The 26,928-nt window shown below is 40.9% G+C and overlaps 1 protein-coding gene across 1 annotated transcript in view; it reads right to left on the bottom strand.

Annotated features, from left to right (window-relative positions):
- Pde9 (phosphodiesterase 9) overlaps positions 1-26,928 on the bottom strand; it is a 129,803-nt gene that overhangs the window by 50,594 nt on the left and 52,281 nt on the right. The window contains exon 3 of the mRNA XM_089475898.1: positions 13,405-16,604. Within this exon, the coding sequence (XP_089332024.1) occupies positions 13,405-15,709 (2,305 nt within the window). The 5' untranslated portion in view covers positions 15,710-16,604. The remainder of the gene's footprint in view (positions 1-13,404; positions 16,605-26,928) is intronic.

The raw sequence follows: 26,928 nt of genomic DNA, 5'->3' as shown, positions 1-26,928 counted from the left end.
TACTGTTATATAACATGTTATACGCACATATGTATATGTGTATAAATATATGCGTATTGCCATGTATCATGGAAATGGCAAACATTTTTAGGTGCTCTCAGCTGTCAACTCTGTCTCTGCCAGTGTACCACCCATCCCCCCTCCACCCACCACCTCACTTGCCCTCTCTTTCGCGCATGCATTAAAGATGTGGCAGGTCACACGCGTCCTGCCCGAAGACTGAAGCGTGCTCCGTTCGCATGGCAGGTGTACCCTTTCAGTTGCCACATGACACCTGGCCACATGTATCAGAGCGCTTCTTAATTAAGTGTAATGAAATTGCTTCAAACAAAATTTGTTTGATAATTATTTTTATGAACGCATTCTTTGGGGCTTGGGCGAAAGCGAAGCGAGCACAGCAGCCACTATATTCTGTTGTCAAAGTGCCTTGTCAATTAGCCGGTGCTCATGGTCAGCCGGTACAGTTATTTGTCAATTAATTTGCGAAACTTCCTTTGCCATTCGCGGCGAACAACGAACCGCATGCATATGAGTGAGCCAGCATAACTGTGAAACTACTGAGAGCCGTGTGGCATGACCTTCTTTTCTTTTTCACAGATTTCATTAGGGCTTATCTAATTGACAAAAGGAATACTGAATGCTGTAAAAAGGAGAATTTAATTGGCTGCAATGATGCAATGATGGGAAAGGAAAGACAACAAAATCAACTAAACTGAAATAAGAGAAGACATGACGTATAATCAAAAGTATGGCTAGAAGTCACATATAGATTAACAATAGTTATATAAGGCAATTGCGAGAAGACAGAGAACGGCGGAGAGCAAGAAAGAGAGAGAGAGAGAGAGAGAGAGAGAGAGAGAGAGGGGGGATGTTGGCGTAACGAGCAGCTTAAACAGTAGAAGCCAGCAGATAAAATAAAGAAGGAGTTTGAATTGGGGCATGATCGACTACAAAATGCTCATTCATTACAAAAGTGAAGAGAATCATTGATATATGCCTCTATACATATGTATATATATGTCTTCTATTATATTAAGTATATTTTATTATATTTTATTTCTTTAGCGAGTTTTCAATATTAAAGCAAAGCTGTGAATCATTATACATTTTTTTTTTTTTTTACTTCCCTATTAAGCCTGTGCAGTGAGTGGACGGGCATGGGGGCGGAAACTAAAAACAAGTCGTGTTGGTAATAATATTATTAACAGTAGCATCAGAATAAGTAATGCCCCATCACAACTTGGACATGTTTCGAATGTAATTTAGTTTCGAGTTTCGTAAACGACTTTGCCAGCGGCTGCCAAATCGAAGGAGAAAACTTTGCTCATTCTCGTTGTTGTTGTTGTTGTTCGAAAATAATTTAAGTTAAATGCTTGCTTTACCAACAGTCAAACAATGAAAAGGGAGCGAAAGCCGAGAGAGAGAGGGAGAGCGAAAGCCGAGAGAGAGAGGGAGAGCGAAAGAGAGAGCGAGATGGTTTTGGCAAGGTGTTTTGCGGCAGTTTTCTGCGTTTTGTTTTTGTTGCTGAAAAACTTTTTGAAAAGTACGCGAGAAAGTCGTACGAAAAGGTGTCAAAAGTGGTTAGCAAATGGCTATATACATATAAGCCATGTAACTACCCACACCCACACCCAAACACACACACAGACACACACTCAGCGGATTGCTGTAGGTTTTTACTGCGCTTTGGCTCTGCTGCTCTTAAGTATGCAACATTTTATTGCTCATTAAAAGTGTTGCTAACATAAATGTATTTACGAGCATATGCACACATATATGAACTAACCCCTAGCAACAACAACAGCAACAACAACAACAACATGATTTCATGACCGCAACGCAAGTCAATAACAAATTTATTAGTTGGACCCAAAATTCGATTTGGAATTTCACAGCCTCAACAAGCAAAGCTGGCGAACGAAAACTGCAACGGTCTGGCAACGCTTGATTGAGTGCATAGTGACACGGCCACAACAAGGGTGCGCGTAGGCAGCTCACAGCTGGAGGGGGGAGCGGCTGCACAGAGGGTGGTTCGGTTGGTCTGCCGAGGCGTTAGTTGAAAAAAAAACCAACACACACACAAACACACACTTGATTATTTTGTGTTATGCGCCAAGCATCATGAAATTTACATACAAAGAGAGAGGGAGGGTGGAAGAGACAGAAAGAGAGTGTGTGTGCGTGTGCGTGCGTGTGTGTTTGTCTCTGTGTGTGCGCCTCTTAAAGCTTTTGTTGCTGGCGCACATAATCAACATTTTTATTGATTGCTTAACTTTATTAGCGAACAAACGAAGTCAACTCTGTGCATATGTGTGTGTGTGTGTGTTTTGGTGTGTGCGTGCCTAGGTGTGACTGCCGACTACACTATCAGGCCAAAAGCCAGCCAGCCTGGCGGAGGGTAGTTTTCAGCTTTTAGTGACGAAGCAAAACGCAGTAGAGCTGAAGGAAATACTTTCAAAAAAATATAGCATACTTATGAGCGCATCGAAGACTAGTGAAAATGGCGAATGGGAGGGGGGAACAGCTGTCAACGTTTTAAAAATGGAAATAAACTGACAAGAAAATGAAACACAGACAGACAGACAGAAACCAGATAGCAATCGAGGAGGGGAGAGGGAAAGCCAAGGCGAAGTATTTATGTAGCTAGTAGATTTAATGAGTTACAGAGAAAATAGAATAGAGAAAAATTCCTGATTGGCTGGCTTCGTGTTTCTGTCTTTTTCTTATTTGCTTTCTTTTTATACATTCCCGTTGCTGTCTACCGAGACACCGTTACCTGATTTTTCGCTATCTTTCTGTTTCAGTATGATTTCTCTCTCTGTCTCTCTCTCTCTCTCTCTTTATTTGTCTCTTTGCACCTATTAACTATTTATCTGCTCTACGTCTTTATATTTGTCTGTCTCTCTATATCACTATCTCTTTCTCTTTATCTGTTTCTTTTATATTCTCTCTCATTCAATCTATTACTATCTCTCTCTCTTTCTTTTTCTATGTCTTTAAATATGACTCTCTTTCTGTCTCTTTCTCTCTCTCATTCTTTATACCTCTCTTTCTCTCCCTATTTTACGTCTTTATATATCGGTCTCTCTATATCACTATATCTCTCTTTCTCTCACTGTCTCTAACTCTTTCTCTGTCTCTCTTTTATTCTCCCCCATTCCTTCTATTACTGTCTCTCTCTCTCTTTCTTTTTCTATGTATTTAAATCTCACTCTCTTTCTGTCCCTCTCTCTCATTCTCTATACCTATCTTTCTCTCTCTCTTTTTATTTGTCGCTCTACTTTGTCTCTCTCTCTCTCTCTCTCTCTCTCTTACCTTTCTCTCAGATCGCTATTACTCTCCTGTCCTCTCTTTCTGTATATCTACGTTCGTCTTCCCATCTCTATTTTTTTTGGCTCTCTATATATCTGCCTATTTTTGTCTCTTCTCTACTTTTATGCCATTTTTGTTATCGCTATATCTAGACTTTACTGTTTATCAAGTGTCCGTTAAAATTTTACTGCCACTTTTAGCATGTTGCAATTTGAGACTACGAATTACTTAAATTCCTTGAATTTGCAAATTCTTTTATTCGCCTTTTTAGCATTCTATAATTCCCAGAAAGACATCATCATCATCATCAAAAACAGATTCTGTTTCATTATTTAAACGCTGTTTATGAAGTGTTTTTGTTGCATTTGACTTTTGTGTTGCTTTCACCTAATTTCATTCGCAGCTCATTTGGTAGCCGCTCAGCATTGATGATGTTGTTGAATGACTCGCACAACAAGTTCATCGGGCTGCCCTGTCTGTTAGACCGTAAACAATTTGCTCGTTTTACCAGTTAATGCGTGCCATATTCTGGCAATCGTTGTGTCTGTCTGTCTCTCTGTCTGTCTGTCTGTCTGGAACGTCAATGAATCGTGCAAGCTGTTGCACTGCACAAAACAATTCCAGCTCCCCTCAGACCGCCTCAAACCATACCACCCCTCCCCCCCCCCCGCCCCCTCCCTTTCTCACACACACAATCAACTGGCAACAATGCAACAATCTTGCAGCTGTTGCCAAAAACGAAAAAAGCAAGAGAAAATCAAAAACAAAGAGAAACACAAAAAATAACAAACTTTGCTTTTTATTCCACTGGTCGGTCGAGTCGTAAACTTTGCTGCGGCAAAGCACCCAGCAAGTGGGAAATGTTCTATAAAATGGCGTCAATTCATGACTATGTAATTTGTTTATTTTTCTTTTACACATACACACATGCATATGTATATATACACGTACAATTTTTATCTAAAGCCTGTAACTGTGCTCTAGTTGGGAGTGCTCGACTATGAGTTATCGAGTGACATCCCTGTGGTCGTATGCTTTTTTGTTTAGAAATCTAGAAGACAATTTCTACTATTACTTCCTAACATCTAATACTTCCTTATTAAACTATTCGATCATAGCTCTATCAAGTAAATAGACTTGTCTCTGCTATTTGAAACGGGTTTTCTGCGTTTAGTGCTTGAGGAAATATGCAAAAGGCACACAAAATGGAAAATATTGATAATCTGTGTAAAAAGCTGAAGCTAAGCTCTAAAAACATATATCGATATATATCGATTCCAAGGATTTCACGCATAGAATGCATATAAGTAATTTGAATTTTGAGTCTTACGCTTCTTTGGGCTAACGATATTGATGAGAATGAAACAACAGACAGTTGGCCAAACATATAGAAAGTTAGAAATGTATCGATATATCGATTTAAATCTTCTGTAGCTTCGTCACCTTTTGCCTGTTACATAAGATTAAAGTTGCATATGCCAAAAAATTTCTTTTGAATTTTAACGTTTGAGAACAATTTCCTTGACGTTTCTTAAATTTTTCAACTTAAGCCAAGGCTGCACTCGCTCTCCCTCTCTTTCATTCACTCTCCTGCTCTTTCTTACTCCACATCAGTTGCCTGCTGGCAACTTATGCTGCATGTTTCGGCTGCTTAACATGCGACTGCAACAGGCAATTAGCTCGCACCCCTGCAGGGGGCTGCTGCGTCTAACATGACATTCTGTGGCTGAGCCCCAGCACTGCGGTTGGATCCATCATTTATTAAGAAAAGGCGGTTTCATTAGTAATACGTATATACATATGTATGCGCATATGTATAGAAGTAGAAGTAGATAAAGATATAGATATAGATATGAATAGAGATACCTCGTAGATGCTACTGTTGATATTGATATGAAGATGAAGATATCCAGAAGTATAGCTCTCCTTGTGGCCTCCCTCACTCTCCATCCCTCGCTCTCTTTCTCATATTGCCGGTAGCTAAGTCTATGCGCGCAATATGCCATATACGCATGTATGTATGTAAATACATGGTGGGAGAGCTGGCAGGAGCTAACATGATGAATGTATGTATGTGTGTATACTCCATGCTTTGTTAACAAATATTTTGCATAGCTGCTATTGTAATATGTATACATCTACATATCTATCGATGTATGCTGGGTACAATAAACAGTCTCCAGCTCAACGCACAAGCTTCAGATGCTACCCAACGCGTAAACACTTTCTGCAGCCCCTTCGCATTTCCGCTGCTGTGGTTGCTTTTGTCAAGGTATTAAATAACACAAGTGGACACACAAGTACGATTCCAATTAAAGATACATACATACACACATACACATATACACACATACGTATATGCATATCTTTATGTAAAGAGATGCTGGAGTCCGACTATTCAATTCAAGGAAAACTGTATTTATTTTGAAATTCTATTTTCGCCGCCATCGGTGGGGCTGGGAAACATTTTCAAAGAAATATTGATTTGTTTGTGCTTTATACTTGGAAGCCAATTGAAGATTCTTTAATGCTAGCATTAAGTCCGTGTGTTACACTCCCAATAAAGCAGAGACACGTTTCAATTCCAGAAAGTACGCGTTTTAATGAAACAGTCCATTCTCCATCCCACACGCATGAATGAACACCGTATATGGACCCCAGCTCATACTGGAGTATTGGAAGAATCATTTGCAAAAACATGTGATTAGCTGAGGCTTGCATTAGAAGTAACGGGAAAGTCTCTCTCTTAAGTTTTACTGGCTATGTGCACTTACAATTCTGTTATATTAATCTGTTATATTGCACTCTTTTTTTTTCAATCATATAATCTACATCATAATCAATCATAATCAACTAATATAATAATTTGTTATACTATACTGTTATACTTTGGTGATTTAATCATTTGAGTAATATTTGACCTATCATAATCAACTAATATAATCTGTTATAATATTCTGTTATACTATACTGTTACACTTTGGTGATTTAATCATTTGAGGAATATTTTATCCATCATATTAAAATAATATAATACTCTGTTATAATTTTCTATTATACTATACTGTTATACTTTAGTGATTTAATCACTTGAGGAATATTTATCTATCATATTCAACTAATATAATAATATGTTATAATTTTCTGATATACTGTGCTACATATTATATATACATACATACATACATACATGCATTTGTTATGTATGTTCAAAAGATCACGCTTTACTATGTTATGTTACTAAAGATGAGTTTACAGAATATGTGCAGCAAAATACAGTTAACATAGCTCGGCTAACAGAAACTGTTAAACATAAATTTGATGCATAAGCTTTATAATATAATATAATATAATATAATATCATATTATGATTGTCAACAATAAAATAAAATACAGCAATGTCCAGTTAACATAGCTCAGTTAACAGCAACCGCTCACTTAACATATTTTGATGAGGCATAGTTATACTGAAGTAAATTTCATAAATTCTGAAATTTCTGTTTCATATCACATGCCACTTACTCAAATACACACACACACAGAAACACCCTCACTTTTGTTTGATCCCATATACACATGATTCACTTGTGGCTTTTGAATCAACACTCGCTTTCTGTCGGCGTCCTTTTCAATCGGAGCCCACCCATGGCTACTCTATCTAATAAATGAAAGGGCCACTTGCTTTAACAGCGCCATCTAGCTTGCTCTCGCGTTCTCTCTCTCTGTCTGTCTCGTGCTCTTTCTTTCTCTCAGTCTCTGGCGCTCTCCTTGTGTGCGCTCTCAGCCATTCAAGTGATTCGTTTTGATTTGCCAAACACTTTATCACTTAATGTTGTTTTGTGGCAATTTATTTTTTATTTCTCCATTTCGTTTGCCCGTATTGCTGTCTCTTTCTGGGCAGTCTATGCCTGTCTCTGCTGTTGTGTCTTGTTAAGTGAAACAATTGAATTGTTAACCGAACAATAAAGTATTTTATTATTATTAGATTTCTGCTTTGGCCATTGCCTTTGTCCCCCTCTTCACCCAAATACACATCCCCTGCCACTCTGTTTGCCTTCAAGTGTCATCATCTCTCTCTCGCTCGCTCGCTCTATTGCTGTCTCTCTCACACAGTTTCAATCTCTCACACCCTGCGTGTCGGTTGTGGCATTTGGTTAGCGTTTGGCATTTGGTGGCTTGCGGCTGTCTCGAGTAGATTTCCGACATATTTCTTGCCTCTTGTTATTTGTCATTCGCATTATGTGGCCTGTTCTTTTCTTTTGCTTTCTTTGCTCTGCTCCTCTTTTCATTGCTGTCTCCCTTTTCTCCTTTCTGGCTGTGTTCTTTTGAGTTTTTTTTTTCATTCATTCATTCTTTCATTTTTTGCCGCTGTAAGTATTGCCAAGCCATTTAGGCTTTTTGAATTTATGACCATTTTGCGTTTTGTGGCTCACCTCCTCCCTCTGCCAGCCTCCGCCTCCGCCTCTGCTTTTGCTTTCGCTTGCCGCGAGGGGCAATTTAGGTTTTGCGACCTTTGACACATACTCGCTGAGTGCGACAGGCGTGTAGGCAGTACGTGTGGCACTCTGTTTTGATTTACGACCCAATGCGACCCACAGGCCCGCCGTCGTGCTTGACCCACTTTAAAGCAATGCTTTCGCCTGCCCCTCGCCTCCTGGCAGCATCCGCAATCTTCTGCGCGTCACGGCTTGACTAAGTCTCGGCTTTATATGTGCATTCAAATTGACACGCAACTTAGGGCTGACAACAGGTGTTCACAGGACACAGGTGTTAGGCACACGACTTGATCGAGTGGCTTAAGACAGTCGAGATTGATAAAAGCCAAAGCAAAAGATACTGGAGAAGAGCAAAAGGATTGCAGCATAGCAACAAAGCGCTGACATCTGTGAATTGCAGCGAAGAGCTTTAACGTTTTCCAACACTGGCACCGGCAATTGCTATACGTTTGGTTACGTCTTAGATTCGTTTGTAAATGTATTCCTTTAAAGCATCTCTTTAAGACTCTTCAGCGCAATGTTTCTTTGACTTTTAGAGAATTTGAATGGAATTTATGGAGTAAGTCCTAAGAATTTCTTATGCCTAACATACTCCAAGTGTTTATGGAATTATTACTCAAATTACTCAGCACGTTCAGCTCGGGAAGTCTCTTCCAAGGTAAGGCTATAATTTCGAATTGCAGTAAATAAGAAGAACAACAAGAAGATTCTCTACCCTCAGGATAGAATTACTTCGTATCTGAACGTCTTTCAGCGAGTCCATCGTAATATTCCAGACTAAGAAACACTTTGTGTTTGACAGGGGTTTAGTTTGCTCAAAACTTTCGTCAATGTCTGCTAATTTTCTTGCTCAGTTTGCTGCCTCCCAGGACAGACAGACGGACAGACAGACAAAGAGACAGTGAGACATTTATATTGTTGCCGTAAAATATTTGGCCAGCTGCTTTCGCAGCCAAATTTGCTGTCATAAAAGCAGATTATGTATTTATTTTTCTCTTTATCAGATGCCAATTTTAATTACGCGCAGTGTTGCCAAGCGACTCGACGAAATTAGCCAGTGTTGCGAAAATACTTAGTATGCAAACAAAAGACAAGCCAAAACTTGATGACTATACGGGAGAGCGAGAGAGTGGGAAAAAGGGAGGGGTTGGGCAGAGGGAGGGGTAGTGCGTGAGAGCGTGTGTGAGCCTTGGCAAAGCGTCTGCTGCTCATAATTGCTGTTGGCAGCAGCAGCGGGCCAAAACACGATTGCGTGGCAGCAGGAGGAAGTAGAACGGGTGTAGCCGACTGCATAACACTCTGACTGCATAATACTCTGAAAACGGTTGAAGTGACCTCAAAGGGCGAACAGTCAAATTTATGGGTCTGATGGTACAAGAGGGGAGCAGAGAGAGAAATTGAGTTGCAACACATTTGAGAGTTCAGCAAAAGAAACTGGAGGAAATATGCTTAAAAATCATTTCGATAGATTCCGCTATGTGAATGGCAGCTGCATGAGAACATAGATAAATGTATCTATACCATGTAAAAATCTTCTATATCTCTGGATTCATTAGGATCTCAAGCTATGTATATATAACATGTAACCATCTTTCATATCTCTGGATTCACTAGGGCCTAAAGCTTACCTGGCAACACATTCCCAATTTGGAAATGCTGATCCAAAAGCCAATCTACTCTCTTATTCGCATCTTGAACGAGCATAAAAACAGTTGAAAATCAAGACATAAAATAATGCAAGGCCAATAGGAGGCAAGGCGCCAGCAGGAGCCGCAGGAGCCGCCGCAGCAGTTGCACAATTGAAAGCAAATTAACGATGTCGTTGATTGCTCGAACAGGTTATGCCAGACACAAGCGAAGCACATGTAAAAGCACGCACACACACACATACTTATACACACTCGTGTGTGCGAGAGTGAGAAAGAGCGAGCGCGGGCGTAATCATCTTAAGAGATTAAAAACTACAATGCGAATCAAAACAATCGGGCAGAAATTTAAGCACGACTCTGCGGAGCAAGCGATCGAGAGGAAAGAGAAGAGAAGAGAGAGAGAGAGAGAGTGAGAGTGACAGATCGAATTGAATGGAAGGCAATCAACAGGCGCCAAAAAGTAGGCAACGAAAAAATGCGAATTGACGGCGAGTCGAGAACAAACGACGCGACGCGACGCAATTTAATTGAAATGTTTAAAATGCGACAATGCGGAAAACTGACGCACGCACGCACACACAGGCAAACGCACACGCACGGACACACACACACACGTGCTGGCCAAGTGCAAGGACAGCAAGGAATGTAAAAGAAATTGAAGGAGAAACAAAACGAAATGTGGCAAACGGCAAACGGCAAACGGCAAACGTTGCGCGTCGATACAAAGACAACTTTTAATGCCATTCAACAAAGTTGTTGTCGTCGCCGTCGTCGGCCCTGTCCGTTCTGTCCTTGGCTGAGCTCGGGCGCATACACACACATGCACACGTACACGGGCAGAACATATAAAAGGCGTAAGCCTTAAAAGCAAAATTTGCCACAGCCACAAGCAGCAGAGTAGACAGAGACAGGGACAGAATGGGAGATAGAGAGCGAGACAGAGGGAGTGAGAGAGCGAGATAGATAGATAGACACAGACCTAGACAGCGCTGGCAAGGACACAGTCCAAAAGTAGCGCAACTCTTGATGAGCATCACAAGTTACATGCTCCGATTGATGTCTTTGCTGTCAGCTGTATTGTTGTTGTTGTTGTTGTTTGTCATTGTTGTTGTTGTTTGTTGTTTGTTGCTCGTTGTTGTTGCAGTTTCCTTAAGCCATTTGCTTGCTGCAGCTAACTGTTTATACGATACGCTGCACAAGTCGCTGCAAGTTGCGTTTTAGTTTCGATTTTTTTTTTAGTTTGAGCTTGAAGTTTCTAGAGTGATACCTCAATTAATAACTGATATATCTAGATATATGCAGAGAAATATTTATGACCGAAAGTTTGCATTTTTAATGCAACTTTGTTGGCACATGTGCAATTTTTTTTGCTCAACTCACATTTTTCATGCTGACGCTAAGAGCTTTTACCTGCCAGAGCTTTGCAAGTGGAGTTGAGCTACTATAGATAATCGATCTTAAAACGACGCCCTCTACATATAGAATTTATCTCACCCTCTGATTCCAGAATGGTAGACCTATTGCTATTGCAGATATATAAAGATGGAAGATGGTGAAGAAAGATAGACAAAGAAAAAAATATGGGGCGTAAGTACCAGGTAAAGCTCAAGGACACCTTTGTAGCTTCAAGATTTTAAGTCAGGAATCAGCCCAATAAGCTTTATGGCTGGGGGCATTTGATCATTCTCCTATATCTATACTATACCATACCATATTACCATATCTAAATTCCTTTAAATCTGTTAAAATCTTAATTTATTATATATACCCTGAATCCATTGAAAATGGGAAATCAGGGTATACTGGTTTTGTTAAAAGCATGTAACAGGCAGAAGGAGACGTGACAGACCCCACAAAGTATATACATTCTTTATCAAGGCGACGATCTGAGTCGATTTAGCTCTGTACGTCTGTCTGTCCGTCCGTCCGTCAGTCAGTATGTGTGAGCGTGTCGATCTCAGAAGATATAAGAGCTAGAGACTTGAAATTTTGTTTTCTAGGTTCGTGTATATCACGCGCATATCGAGTTTTTCTCCGAAAATCGATAACTACTCGCGATATTTTGTTATCGCCTAAAAACTTTATCGAAAACTAGTTAGTTAATTATATCTCCTACACCTGTAGAGCTACAGTCTCCAAACTTTAAATGTATACTTCCATGGATTTGGTATAATTTCGATTTTTGTTGTAATCAAAACTATACTTTGTTCTTTAAGGCAAGTTTAGGTAAAGAGTAATCAGTATTACTTTTTAGGAGTATGGAAGATAATAAAGACTTAATACATTGAAAGAAATAGTTAGAGTAGAGATAGTTAAAAAAGCAAACTTTAAGCAACTCAACCCGAGTGCTCAAACGAGAGTCTAGTCTCTGAGTGCATTCATTTCGAATCTTGTAAAGGTAAGAAATTTCATTTCTATATCTAAGATCAAAGCTCGTCTCGCACATGTAGTTTGTTGCATGCAACAAAATCAAAGTAGATGACATTGCATTTGCATATGCATGGAAAGTGTTCAAGTGTTCAGGTTATGCATTCGGGTCGTTTGTTAGTGGCGTCCCTTTAGCAAATATCAAATGCTGCATATTTGCTAAAAGGACGCCACTAACAAATGGACGGGTCAAATTTGATGCGTAAATGCCTCAAATGAGCCGTGAGCTGGCAAATGCGAGTGCGAGTGCGAAAGTGAATGCAAAAATTCTAAATGGAACAACAATGAAATGTAAAAATCATTTCAAATTGCATTCACAATAGCCATAAAGAGCGTGGGCGGGACGACTCGGTCCATGCACTTTCATTCGGTTCACTGCATTCGCTGACTGAGTCCAAATGACTTGGACTCAAGTGCCAACTATTGGTTTTTTATCGATAACACTATCTCTTTCTCTCTCTCTCTCGGTCTGTTTTCTTTACTTGATGAGTTCAACTTTAAAAGAGACTTGAAATATATTAGGAAGCAACTTTATTCACTTCAGTGACTTATTAATTAGTTATCGATTATTTGAAAATAAATTAATTTTTATTGACTTTATGAAAATCGACACAAATGTCCATGCTATGTAAGAAGAAAAGCTTGTAATTGCTTTTCATTGATTTTTCATGGAAATAGAAGTGCAAAGTCTATTTTCACAGAAATGACAAAAGTTTTCGATAAGTAGAAAGAAGTTTGGTTTGCATTGATTTCATTAAAATGTAAAATTATTTAATTGCTATTAATTGACATGAATTAGAAATAAAAAAATTATTGAAAGTTTCCGAAAAATTTTATTTGATTGATTTGACACAACGTTATCGATAATTTGTAAATTTGATGCTCATTTAATTTAATAGAAATTAAAGAATCATCAATTGCCTGAGAACAAGTTATCGATTATTTGAAACATATTCGCTTTTAATCCATTTGAGAAGATGGCAAATATTATCGAGTGCTGGCCAATTCGATTTTTATTTCTTTTAAGGAAAATAATGCAAGTGATGTAACAAAATGTAATCGATTGCCTACAAGAAATTCGATTCATGCAAAAATGGTACCAACTTGTTATCGATAAGTACTAAGAGTCACTCGATTATCATGGACACTTATACAATTTATAGGACTTCCATGTATACAATAATGATTTTCATAGTTTCTCTCGAGAGTTTCTAGATATGTTTCGATACACTTTCAGTAGAGAAACAGTTGACATTGATATCGATCCAGTATTTGTTGTACAGTGTAACAATATATTATAATAGTTATTGAATAGACAATCGAGTCTCGATAATTTCTACCCCGCCAAATTGGAAATCGCAGTAAATCGAAAAAATTCGATCCCCTTCAAAACAATTTGCTCTCGATAACTCCCGATAATTTGATTTACTGTCTAAATCGAAAAAAAAAGAAAAACTGATCATTTGGGATTATCGGGACTCGAATGTATAAGAAAGGAGAATAGTTAGAGCACTACTTACATAGCCAATTCATGCGCTCCGTGTACTCAACCTTGCGCTTGAGATCCTTGACCAGGGCGCGAAAGTCATCGTCGTTGAAGTGACACTGGATGATCGTGTTGTTCAGCTGGAGGATGCTGTACTCATTGTTGCCGTTGTTCGAGGTGGCATCGGCAATGGCCTGCTGCATGGCATCGATCCGGCCCCCATTGAGGGCATTCGAGTTGCTCTCGATGTCGGTGGCGCTGGCCCGCAGCTTGTTGTTGGGCACGCTGGCCGTCAGGCTGACGTCGCCGTCCACATTGCTGCAGGACTTGCTCAATATGATGGTGGCGCGATTGGCGATCGAGTTCGCTGCCAGCAGATGCTCGCCGGCAGCACCGCAGCTGCCCCGATGGAAGGGCAGCTTGCCAGCCGCGCTGGCCGCTGCGACGGCTGTGCAGTTGTTGTTCTTCAGCGTGATGCAGTGCAGCTGGTTCGTCAGAGCGGCCGCTGAGCAGTCGCTGGCGCGACGACGACGCGACGGATGGTCGCCGTCGAGCGAGGGCTGCAAATAGGCGCGCGTCTGCTGTTGCTGCTGCTGCTGACTAGATCCGCTGCCAGTGCACATGTTGCCGCCGCTGCTGCTGGTGGGCAGGACAACAGCAATGTCGCTAGCAACAGTTGCTGCGGTCGTTGTCGCTGTCGCAGCGGCGGCGGCGGCAGCTGCGGCAGCCGCTGCTGCTGTGGCCGTCGCCGTTGCTGTCGCTGTGGCTGTGGCAGCAGCAGCTGCTGCTGCTGCTTCGACCATGTTCGACATGGACGTGGACATGGTCAGGCTGTGGCCGTTGCTGAAATTGTTGATGCTGCTGTTGTTGCTGTTGTTGTTCTGGTTGCTGATGCTGTTGTTGTTGTTGCTGCTGCGGCTGTTGCTGCTGCGGCTGTTGCTGCTGCTGCTGTTGCTGCTATTGTTGTTGTTGTTGCTGCTATTGTTATTGTTGTTGTGGTTGTTGTTGTTATTGAGTGTATTCAAATTGTCGCTGCACGCCAGCCGCCGCCGTATAACAGTCAACTTGCTGCGGCACTGATCCTGATCCTCGTAGAACTGTATGAGCAACTCCTCCAGCAGCGCTATGGGCGTGGCAGCTGTCAGAAGCGAGGCCGACGCACTGGTCGAGGCGCCCGCCGATGCCGATGCCGATGCCGAGGCGGATGCTGTTGCTGTTGCTGTTACTGGGCCGCTGCCGGTGCTGCTAGCCGACGATTTGCGTCGCACTGTTGCTGTTGCTGTCGCTGTTGTCGCTGTTGCTGTCGCTGTCGTTGTCGTTGTCACCGTGGCTATGGCCAGCTCTTCTTGCTCCTGTTCTGTATCAGACTCTGGTTCCAGCTGCAACGGTTGCTCCTCCAGCGGCTCAAAGCTGTTGCTGCTGCAGCTCTGGCTGCGACTAACAATTGCTGCCGCTGTTGTTGCTGCTGTTGTTGCTGCTGTGGTGGCCGCTGTTGTTGCTGCACCAACTGCCGCCGCTGCCGCTGCCAGCAGCAAGGCACGCTCCCGTTCGCGTCCCGGATCGAATATCGAGTGCTTCAACAATATCTCCTGCAGCTGACGTCGCTGCCGATGCGCGCTGTACGGATTGACCAGGCGAAAGTCGTTATAGTATTTGGCCAGGCAGCGCACTCGCGAGGCAATGTAGCCGATTTTACGCAGCAAACGCACATCGGCGTTTAGGGCAGCGGCGGCACGTTGCGTCTGCTGCAGCTGCAACTGTTGCTGCTGCGACTGCTGCGACTGCGGCTGCTGTTGCTGTCGTGCGCTGCAGAACAGCGCGGCATTTCCGCAGCTGCTGCTGCTGTTGCTGCTGTGTCCGCTGCTGTGGCTGTTGTTGCTGTTGCTCGTTGGCAATTGTGAGCCCTGCGCTGTTATGCACTCTATATCTATTTCGGCATCGGCTGATGTATAAATATCGTCGTCGTCGTCGTCGTCGTCGTCGCTGTTATTGCAGCTGCCAGCGGCGCTTGTTCCTGTTGCTGTTCCTGCTCCTGCGCCTGCTGTTGTTGGTGTTGTTGCTGCTGCTGTGATTAGTGTCGCTGTTGTTGTGGTTGTTGTTGTTGTCGCCTCGCCCACGCCCACTTTGGCTATATCCGCTGTCGTTGTTATTGTTGTTGTTGTCGTTATTATTGTCAACGCCTCAAAGTTATCCTCCTCATTCCCAGTTGCCGCCGCCGCTGCTGCCGCTGCTGCTGCTGCTGCCGTCGTCGTTGCTGTTGCTGCTGCTGCTGCTGTTGTTGTTGCTGTTGCTGCGCTGCCACGTCGACTACTGCTGCTGCAGCTGCTGTCCTGGTACATTTATAGGCAAAAACTTTCGCGTACGCGCTGCTCTTGTTATTGTTGTTGTTGTTGTTGCTGCTGTTGTTTCTGGACTCTGGCGTTTCCTGCTGCTTTTCGTCGCGTTTCCAGCGCGTTTTGCCAGCGTTTTGCGCGCGTTTATTTCCGCTTTTGATTGTTTCTTTTTCGGCTTTTAATTTTTTTTCTCTGTTTTGCATATATTAAATGCGAAAAGCTAAAAAAAATCCATCGAGCAAACGTAGCTTACATGTTTTTTTTTACTGTTTTATTTTTTTTTCTCCTGTTTTGTTTCGGCGCCCTTTTTATGTCCGTTGCGTTTGCTGTGTGAAATTTGTTGCTTATGTTGCTGGCGTGTCTGTTGCTGAAAATTATGCAAATTGCTGTTGTTGTGTTGTTGTTGTTGTTGCTGATGTTGCTGATGTGACTGTTGCTGCTGCTGTTGTTGCTGTTGCTATCTACACCGCGTATCCTGTGACTTTTGCGCAAATCAATTCAGTGGAAAAGTTGCCGCCACTTCGCCCGCTTCTCATTTCCATTTGACGGGCTTCAACCACAGTATTCACACCCTAACGCATACTACAAGCGCACACACTCTACACTCTCGCTCTCTCTCTCTCTCTCTCTAACTTCTTCTCTCTCTGATGTTGCTGCTGTCGCCGTCGCCGTCACCGTCGTCGTCTTTGTTGTTGCTGTTGCTGCCGTGTTTTACATTTTATTGTATTTTAATTTGCATTGTTTTCAACTGTCGTCTGGCGACTATCTGCTTTTGCTGTTGCTTCTTCTTCTCCACTTCCCGCTGTGGCTGCTGCTGGTGCTGCTCTTTCAGCTTCCGTTTCCGTTTTGAAATAATCACAAGTTCTTCGAGCTGCCCGCTGTCAGTTGCTAGTTTTTGTAGCTGCAATATATTGAAAGGAATGCATAAATAGAATTATTAACATTGACATGAAATATTTAATATAGAGCTTTAAAATATTAGATAGTGGAAATACAGTTAAAAAACTAAAGCATACGAGGGAAAATCGATATTTATCGATAGTATTATACTTTGATCCATAAGTGAAGCATTTAAGTGCTGAATCTGAATCAAATCTAAAAAATTTGAGCCCATTTTAATATAAATATACATAAATCTCTTATTTATTGCTTATCATTCCAACCAAAAATCTATATTTATCGATAGTATTAGATTTTGATCCATAAGTGAAGCATTTAAGTGGGGAAACTGAATCTAATCTAGAAAATTTAAGCCCATTTCAATATAAATATACATAAATCTCTTATTTTCTGCTTATCATTCCAACCAAAAATCGATATTTATCGATTTCGAAATAGTTGTGAAAAACTAAGTGTTTTAGCCTTCATACTAAATCTAAAGGAAGATCAAATTGTATTAAGGTTTTTCTGATAAAGTCTCGCCCCTCAAGCCCTGTCAAAATAAACCTTTGACAAATTGAGAGCTATCAAAAACATTGCACATTAAATTGGATAATGCAAATTTGGGTGTCGACTCAAATCAAATCAATGAATCAATGAATTTTTTGATATGTAACCAATTCGATGAATTGACAGCTTGATAAAATGTTAAAGGCGGCTGACGGGGTGGATGGAAAATAAAAGATTTATAAGAAATTTCGTCAGATTCGAAAAAAATCGTTTGAAAAATCGAATTTTACAACACTGCAGGCACTGGTTGTTGTTGTTTTTTTTGTGAGGTGCTTTGTTTTAATCGTACTTTTTAAAGGTTGTGCATTGTGATAGGGTAGCCGTTGAAGGCCTCCGATAGCTCGCTTGGCCGTACAGTTATATGTTGTCAAAGACAAAGGGCTGTTGCTGTTGTTGTTGCTGCTGTTGCTGCTGCTGCTGGCCAAAGGCTCTCGATAAACAACGGCAAATGCACAATGCCAACGCAGTCGGTCAACAGCAACAACAACAACAACAAGAACAACAAATGTCGAGGACATTCGCAATGACAGCAAATGTCAAACATTTACTTCCCCATGGTGCTTGGCTCCAGTCCTTAAAGTGCAACTCACATGTGTGTATATATATATGTGTGTGTGTGTGTAGGGTATAGCGGCGCTATATGACGTCCCTCAGTCATTCAGTCGGACATCTTTGTTGGCAGCTCGTGTGTCGACAAGACAAAGCGTCAAAGTGGAATGCCACATGGATGGCGAACGATGTAAACCACAGACACGCCCACAAATACACATTTACATGAAACCTTTGTGCGGGTATACACAGGCCGCAGATGCTCTATGGGATTGTTGAAAAGTTCATTGGGACTCACAGCTCTCGGAACTAAAGCTGGGCATGCTCAGCTAGAATATACCCGGCAGCAAGCGATTTGCCATAAACACAAACAGCCTGAAGCGTATTCATAGCTCAAAGGTAACGTACCATTGCAGCCAATACTTTGACCTGGTCTACGCAACTTATAAATACCCTGCAATATATATTCACAATCGAAAAGTTCTAATGGATTTGCCATTTCTTAAACTATTTATGCATAAGCCTCTAAAACTCTAATCTATTTGAAAATATTTTGTGTATTCAACTTTAATAAAGCAGATCCGATAGCTGGAGATGAAAGTAGGTTAGGCTAGGAGCGAGACCAGGAAATGAAAGCCTTTGGCTAGGCAACAGCTGTCAATGATTAATTTAACTCTGGTCAAAGGGATGGCTCGAATTCCTTTGCAGCTATAGAAAAATGCAGCAATTTTAATTAAATACAGAAAGTTTTTTCCATTCACAATGGGAATTGGTGTGTGCAAGTAGAAGGTGGGCGTTGAGGTGGGCAGTGTCTGCTCTTGAAAGTATTGATAGATTTGCTCATGGCTATGCAATCATTGCAAGTTATATAAGATTATAATTATCGAAAACAAATGTTGTTAATTGAACATTTCCTCAAGTTATCGATAACATTTTGTATTTTGATTCATTTTTTAGAATTTACTAATCAAATTGACATCTCAAATTATCGATGACTATTTGCATTGCGATTTATTTCACACTCTATCAGCACTCTAGTTCCACCCTCAAGTGTAATCTAAGTTATCGATAGGTTTCTGCATTTCCCTTAGCTATTTGCCATCATTAAAAGTTAGTATTTCGTATACTCCATATAGACATTAAATCAAATTGGATTGAAGTGTTGGAGTATAGAACGTAGATATAAAAGAGCAGTTCAAGATGGAGTTCAGGATATTTTCCGTTCCTTTAGGCAGCTTAAAAGCAAACTCAAAAATATATGAGCTCTACATATATATTGATATATTAAGCAATATAAGGTCTAGTTAATAGCTATTGCGACAACAACTGCATGCCGTTCTTTTATTGAATCAATCATTCAATCAATCAATCATTCATTAGAATCTGGCTCGTTATCACAATTCCTCAGGTACACACACAGACACACACACACACACGCAGCTAGCGAAGTGAAGAAATATTTGGATTGGCTTCAAATTCCGAACGCATTGCGAGCAGTTAACGTGGCATGGCATTTGCGAAGGGGCTGACAGGGGGGGCGTGGCTGTACCTAATACCCTAACTCACGGACTGTCTCTGTCGCTCATGCTACACATATTTGTTGCTGGCATCCAAAGAACGCGCAACAAGCTGAGATAGATGGAGGCAAAAAAAAAAAAAAGGAAAAGGAAAATAATAAAAGAAAAACAAAACTGTAGCAGGTGAGAGCAGAGAGAGAGATAGAGAGAGACAGACAACCAGACAGACAAACAGGCGGTTAGATAGACAGTTAGATAGGTAGGCATAGATGGATGAATGGCAGGATAGCACATAGAAAAGACAGAGAGTAGACGCAATACAATATTTCTGCTGACATGTATACATATGTTGTTGTTGTTGTTGTTATTGTTGTTGCTGGAAACTTGTTACATTTAATTATGGGCTATTTGATTAAAGCTCTTGAACAAATACGCTCAAAATGGCACACACACACACACACACACACACAGATACACACAGACAGAGACAGATAGCGAGACAGAGCGACAGACACACAAAAGTGTCAATATTGAGCCGCAGGTGGCGCTGCTGTGCTGAACGTTGCTGTCATATGGCTGACAAAACGCAAACGCAAACAGAAACCGCTGAGAACGCAAATGCGGCTTCGTATCCAAAACATGCCAGAAATGGGCTCACACTCGGTGCCCCAACCACCCCCACCCCATCTCCGCCCCTTCGCCTGCTTGCTCAGCCAGCAACTGCCCTCATCTCTGTCAAAAGCCCAGCAACACGATGGCCCCCCCTCCCTCCCTTTGGCGACCCACGACTCCTTGGCAGCCCAGACAACCTCAATGAAAGTGGCCAACTGTTGAATGGTAACAAATTTTTGGGCGTTTGCCAAAAGTTGATGTTGCTGCTGCTGCTGCTGCTGCTGCCCTTCTTGTTTGCCATTTTATTTATTTACGTTTAAATGGATAGCAGAGAAATATTATATATGTATGTGTGTATGTGTGTGTGTGTGTACGAAAAACAGCAGCAAATGAAATGAAATGAAATGTTTTATAATAAGCTTCCGTCTTGGCTCACAAAAACAGGCTCGACTAGAGCTTACCCTGCATAATGAGCACAATGAGAGCGAGGGAAGAGATGAGATTAGAATGAGTAATTAACTAAAACATGTTACATAACTTAAAGCTAACATGCACATAAACCTATTGTGCTTAAGCCATTGTTGCCTATCAATGGGCGTCCAGTGTAGGTCGGAATGAAATTGCAATAAAACAAAATTGATCTGAGATAATATGTTGTATGTGAGCCTATTTTAAAGCTATTTAAGAATATACTATGAGGTTGCCTTCTCAGGAATAACTTAAATTATGATCGTGTCAAAAAATATCATCGAGATCTATTGAGTCAAACAAACATCAGCCAGTTAAAGTTCTAAGCGACTGAGTCGACAAATTTCTCATTCAAAAGATGTTCCACATTTAAGAGGATTCATTAATGATTCATTGATGACTCTATGATCTCAGAGTTGTCACCAGTTAGGTCGAAACTAATTTGATCTATAGGTCTCATCAGCTGTTTACATTTGTTGTTGTACTGAGATAGCATTGGAGTTATAAACGATTAAGTTTATAAATTTCGCATTCAAAAGATTTAAAAGGATTCATTAATATTCATTAATGACTATATGATCTCAGAGTTCTCGCCAGCTAGGTCGAAACTAATTTGATCTATAGATCTCAACAGCTTTTTACATTTATTGTTACACTGAAGTACCCTGGAAAGCAATAGACAACTCTGTAGAGTTGGTTTTTACAGCTTTAATTCATAGAAATGAAGTGAAGCTGAAGCTCTGCTTGAGTCATTCATAGAGCCATGGGCAAGTGGTGAATGATTCTACTAGGGTTGTAGAAAATATAGTAGAATCCAGTTATAACGACACCCAAGGGGCCGTCGTTATACCCGGAAGACGGTTTAACCGTATAAGTTTGCTCATAAAAGTTTGTCTGGGGACCAGAATTTTCGTCGCTATAAGCGAACAGACGCTATGAGTGGAGTTGTTATAGCCGGATTCTACTGTATATAAAAATATCAATATATCGATATATTTGTCAACGAAATGCATGTATCGGAATATTTTTTGCCCAAATATTGAATGCATTTGTGATAGTTTTGATACATCGATAATTTAAATTTGTATATCAAATATCGTATTGATATTTTTCCAAAACTTGAAATATCATCGTTACGATATTTAAAAAATATTCGTCAGCCCTAGATTCTAGGTTCTACATGTTTAGCCGTATTTTAGTTTGATACTAGCTAAGCTAGCAAAGCAGAGAATAAGTATAAGTATATAAGTGATTAACTTCTTAGTATATTCAATGAGCTTTGCCAATTCATCCAAAGTTAATCCCGAATTATACTTACATACATACTGAATCACATTTCGAAAAGAAAGTCAAAAGAATCAACAAGTTTTATTCATCTATATGAATTACTTTTGCCATTGCTCTTATTTGATAATCCTGAACATATAAATCTACAGTTATTCATACTCAGCCCAGAATAATTATTTAATTGATTGAAATATCGCAAGTAAAATACAATTAACAATTGAATATCAAATGCACAGTATTGAAAGCAATTGAAAGAACGTTCTCAGCGAGTGGAGAATAGAAAAGGCAAATATGTAACGAGTCGAGCTAAGTCGCGTTAAGCTGTGTGAGCTCATCTATTATTCATTTGGAATTCACAAACAAAGCAGCAGCAGCAAGCGTAGGCAGCAACCCAGTAGGCGTGGCAAATTGAGTGACTGACTGACGCATTGATTGACAAATTACAGGCTTTCAATGCTGCGCCATTAAGTGGGCGTTTTTCCTAGGGGGCGTGGCGGCCCTGGCAATGTGCAGGTGCTTTAAATGCATCAATTGTGCAGCCTACATTTAGGCAAAGCGCCCGCATCAAGCGAACAGCTAGGAAAGCGGAAGGAAATGGGAGAGAAAGGCGCACACTGAAATACTCTGCCTATGCTATATATACTAGATATAAGTGTAGTTATCGATAATTAAATATAGTGGATGTTCTTTTTGTTGGACTCGACATAATTCAGCAGAAGAGGGAAAAGACAATGGGAGAAAATTTAATGGGAGAGTAGAAAGGCAGAATATAGATAGATATATAGATAGATAGATAAAGACAGAGAGAGAGACAGAGAGAGAGGATAGGAAACAGAGACAGATTAAGCGAAAATGATAGTGAGAATGAGAGAGAGAGGGGGAGAGTGAATGAGAGAGAGAGCGAGAGAGAGACAGGTGAGAAATCGAGAGATTGACGAGATGGAAACTGAGAGTGAGAGAGAGAGACAGAGAGAGAGAGAGAGAGAGAGCAAAAGTGAAAAAGCGAATGTGAAACCAGAGACAGAGAGAGTGAGAAAAAGAAAGAGCAAGAGAAACAGAGACCGAGAGAACGAGATAGGTTGAAAGTACATGAGAGTGAATGAGAACGAGAGAAGGAGAGAGGGAGAGATGAAAAGCGAGAGGGGGAATGTAATATAATGAGAGAGAAGGAGAAATGAGAAAGATCATGAGAGAGTAACTGAGAAAGCAAACCACAGAGAAACAGAGAGCGAGAGAGTGAAAAAGGGAAAGTGTAACAAGAGACAGAGAGAGAGAGAGCTGTATGCTGAGCACGAGAGAGAAAGAGATAAAATCATAGAGCAAGAGTCCATGGGAAGACAATCTAAAGAGTTCCTAAAAGGGCAGTAAAAGCAAATAGATAAAAGGAAATACGGATTCTCGCCCTACCAAGGGTCATATATTGGCACTGCCAGCGAATAGGCACGCCTGAAGGGTATCGTGAAAGGAAAAAGAAAAAAAAAAAAACAAATATGGAACAGCAGAGAAAAAAGAAAATGTTGAATTGCTGCTGCGGCAGCGACGTCGACACACATTTTGCGGTTGATATGAATATCGATTCGGTACGTTTAACTGTGCCAGCTAAGCGAGTGTGTGTGTTCGTGTGTGTGTGTGTGTGTATTTATGTGTTGGTATGTAAACTAGAACTTTGTATAAATTTATGTGCACAACAATGTTTATGTTGTTGAATAAACGAACAGTTTTTGCATATGCGGCCAGAGCAACCGTGAAAACCGGCTACAGGGCGTGTGTGTGTGTGTGTGTGTGCGCGTGTGTTTGTATGTGTGTGTAATGGCAGGATGCAACATGAAAATGGCGTGCGGTTGGCAACGTTTTATTTCCCAGCCGTGCAAGTGTGTGTGTGTGTGTGTGTGTGTGTGGTTGTGTGTGTCTTTGCCTTTATGGGCCAGCGCCAAATGCGCTCTAACAGCAAAGGGTATTCCATTAAGGCCAATCTCTTGGACAACTAATTGAGATATAATTATACCTCACACTAAAACTTGCTCATCAATTAAATATTTCCATTATAGTCTAAAAGTAAGTCGGATATATTCATCAACTTTCTAGCTAGGGTATTGAAGCGGCGGCTTGCTCAGAGTTAACTTTAGCTCTACAACTTTTCCTTTTCCATAGTTGACAGCTTGTGTGTGAGTGTGTTTGTGTGTGTTGCATTGTGCATTTGCTTAAAATAGAAATATGCCAGACACTCACGCACTACAAACACACACACACACTTATACACACACACAAACAAACAGAGTGCAAAAAATATTCAATCCCACAACGGAAATCGCTTAAGCGCCAAGCCCTTCACGTTCCTCCTCCTGCTGCAGCTCCTGCTCCATGCATCCTGTGGCAGGATCTGGGCACAGCTATTCTTAGTTCTGTCTAAGCTGCAACTAATTAATGCATTTTTTACCCACATTCTCTTTTTCGACTACGTTTATGGCCCTTGTTAACACACAATGGCAGAGAGCAATAGCAAAAACATCAATTCGAAAATGTTTGCAACCTGAACTCGAGCGTGACTTCGGGTTTCTTTTACTCTGGCTGCTTTTTGAACTCATTCTGTAGCTCCTTAACCTATTTCAATTTGAATTTTCTCTAAGTTGGCTACTGTGAGAGAGATTTAGTTGCGAACTCGTACATTCAACAGATTATAAAAGCTTTTCCTGAGTGATTTCACACTTTCACTTTATCAACACTGGATACTAGTGTTGTCTGATGTTAGTTGTGTTATGGATGGCAGAAAACTCGTAAGAGGATGACTCTATAATAGATAAAAACTTGCCTTATCACTAGACACTAGTGTTGATAGACGATCTTTGAGTTCTGAGGGCCTTACACTTTTAAAATTACATTGATCGTCGCTTGTTGAATACTTCTTAAATACATTGAAATGATTTCAAATTCTATTTATCAACACTTGACAATAGTGTTGTATGATGCTTTTTAAATTATTTGTATATATCGCACTTAAAAATATAAAATAGCTTTAGAAAAGTGTTGTCATAGGAAAAAGCTCTTTCTTTAGCGATTCATATTCTGTTAACCAACACTGGACGGTTCTGCTACGTCGATTCGCTTTTGTCGATTTGCTTTTGTTGAGTGTATCTCTTTACACTGGAAGACATTTATTTCTATTTCCATTCAAGCTTTAGGAAGTAATGAAAATAGTTGAAATCGCATCGCTAAGTGATTCGAAATTCAGTTTATCAACACTGGAGGCCAGTGTTGTCTGATGAGACATTGACATTGCTGCTGATGCCAATGGTGCAGGCACTAATACACTTAAACAGAACTATGGAGACATTGGCGTTCAATCAAACTAAGCGCACACAAGCTGCGAGCCCGCGACACTGAGAGAGATATGGAGAGCGATATGAAGAGAGACAGAAAGAGAGAGGGAGAGAGAGGGAGGGAAAAGGGGGCGTAGCGGGCGAGTGAATACGCGTGGTTAAAAGCAAAGCCAACGAACCGTATAAAATAAACATAAACGAGCGGACGAGCCAGGCAGGATGTGTGGCGGTTGGAGGCGGAAGGCGTGCCACCGGATGCAGGACACGGAGATGTCAAACGGACGACGCCCGAGCAAAGTTACTTTACCAACTGATTTTTAGATTTGCCAATCTCTTTCACTGACTATGTGTGTGTGAGTGTGTGTGTGTGTGTGTGGGTTTTTAATTTCTATTTCATGTCAATAATGTGCTGCTGATGATGCCATTGCTACAGTCTGCGTGTGTGTGTATGTGTGTATTCTTTGCCTTTGTTTACCTCTGCCTGTGTGTGTGTGTGTGCGTGGGTCACCTGTCTCACCTGGCTGCAGGGCGGCGCGGAGAGAGGTGGCATCATTCATCATTCAAGCTAGTTGTAAATAATGTTACCCATAGGATCCTTTGCCGCTTATTAAGGTGATAAATCAAAAGTCTTTGCTGGCTAGCGAGCGGGAGCGAGAGTGAGAGAGAGATAGAGATAGCGAGCGAACTACCTTCGCCTTTTGTTGCCTGCTTTTACATTTGTCAGACACACATTTTCCATTTGCGAACTCTGCTTGAGTTTTTAGTTTCCAAATGTCCTTTGCACTGGGCAACTCACAGTTTTTCAATCAATTTGCAACACTGGCAATGTGCGAGGTCTGTTCCGCGGTCTCTCGGTGGCATTACATTAAAAGCTTCACTCATGCCGAAAAATCTTGGCCAATGTGAATGTCTTTTTGGCTTGGCTCTGCTTTAGCTCGTCTTCGATTATTGGGCATTCCACTAAGAGGAGGAGGTGCATGAGGTACCTGAGGTACATGAAAGAAGAACGCGACGATTGGGAAGATTAAGGAAACATCGAAAAGAAGTTCACATAAAATAAAATTTTGAACTGTTCCCAGATTAGGAAAAGTATTCACACAATGCTTAACAAGTAAGAAGACTCCAGTCGAGACTGCTCGACTGGGAGATACCCTGAACCCTGCAAACTGACATTTTACTCATTCTGCACTTCTTTTATGCACACGCATCCACACGTACGTATCTCACGAGCTCTGCTGACTGCGCAGTTAGCAGCGACAGCGCTTGGCCTGCACTGCAGTGTGGGCAATATTATAAGAATTTATTAGTTGAATAAGACTATCTTGTGAAACTTTCGGATCATATGGTTAAAATGTGTGTACATTCCAAAGCACAAGTCTCTAGTACTTGAAATACGTTTTATATAAATTGGGGGTGAAGGGGGCGTGGTATCCAAAAGCTGTAAATTATAAAAACTTTTTGTCCATTAACTTTATATACAACGCAAATTTGAAGTCTCCAGGTCTAAAAGTGTTCAAATTAGGCTGAAAAAACAAAGTCGATTTTTCGATTATTCTCGATAAAAAAGTTATCGGATGAGTTACCGATAAATGTGATAAACTTTTACTGCGTATGGTATAGACGAGTATGAATTTCCGCTCTCTAGCTCTTATATCTTCTGAGATCGGACGGACGGACAGACGGACAGGGCTATATCAACTCAGCTCGTCGCCCTGATCAAGAATATATATACTTTATGGGATCTGCGATGATTCCTTCTGTCTGTTACATACATTTCACAAAACCATATACCCTGATTTCCCATTTTCTATGGGTTTCGGGGTATAAAAACGAATGGGAATTACTTTGGATGACAACAAAAAGATATAACATTATTTTATTTTTATTTTTGTGATACTTTCTGAACATCCCTCGTAGCTGCTAATTAGGTAATTACTACTTTGGCTTTGATTGAATCACTAAAGAGTATTCGATAATCACCTTCGAATAGCTGCTTGAAGCATCTTCGTTGGCTTCATTTTTATTT

Source organism: Drosophila arizonae, chromosome X (assembly GCF_054131065.1).
Source record: "Drosophila arizonae isolate 15081-1271.41 chromosome X, UAZ_ARI_1.0, whole genome shotgun sequence".
NCBI classification, from domain to species: Eukaryota; Metazoa; Arthropoda; class Insecta; order Diptera; family Drosophilidae; genus Drosophila; species Drosophila arizonae.
This window is presented reverse-complemented; position numbering and strand designations above follow the sequence as displayed.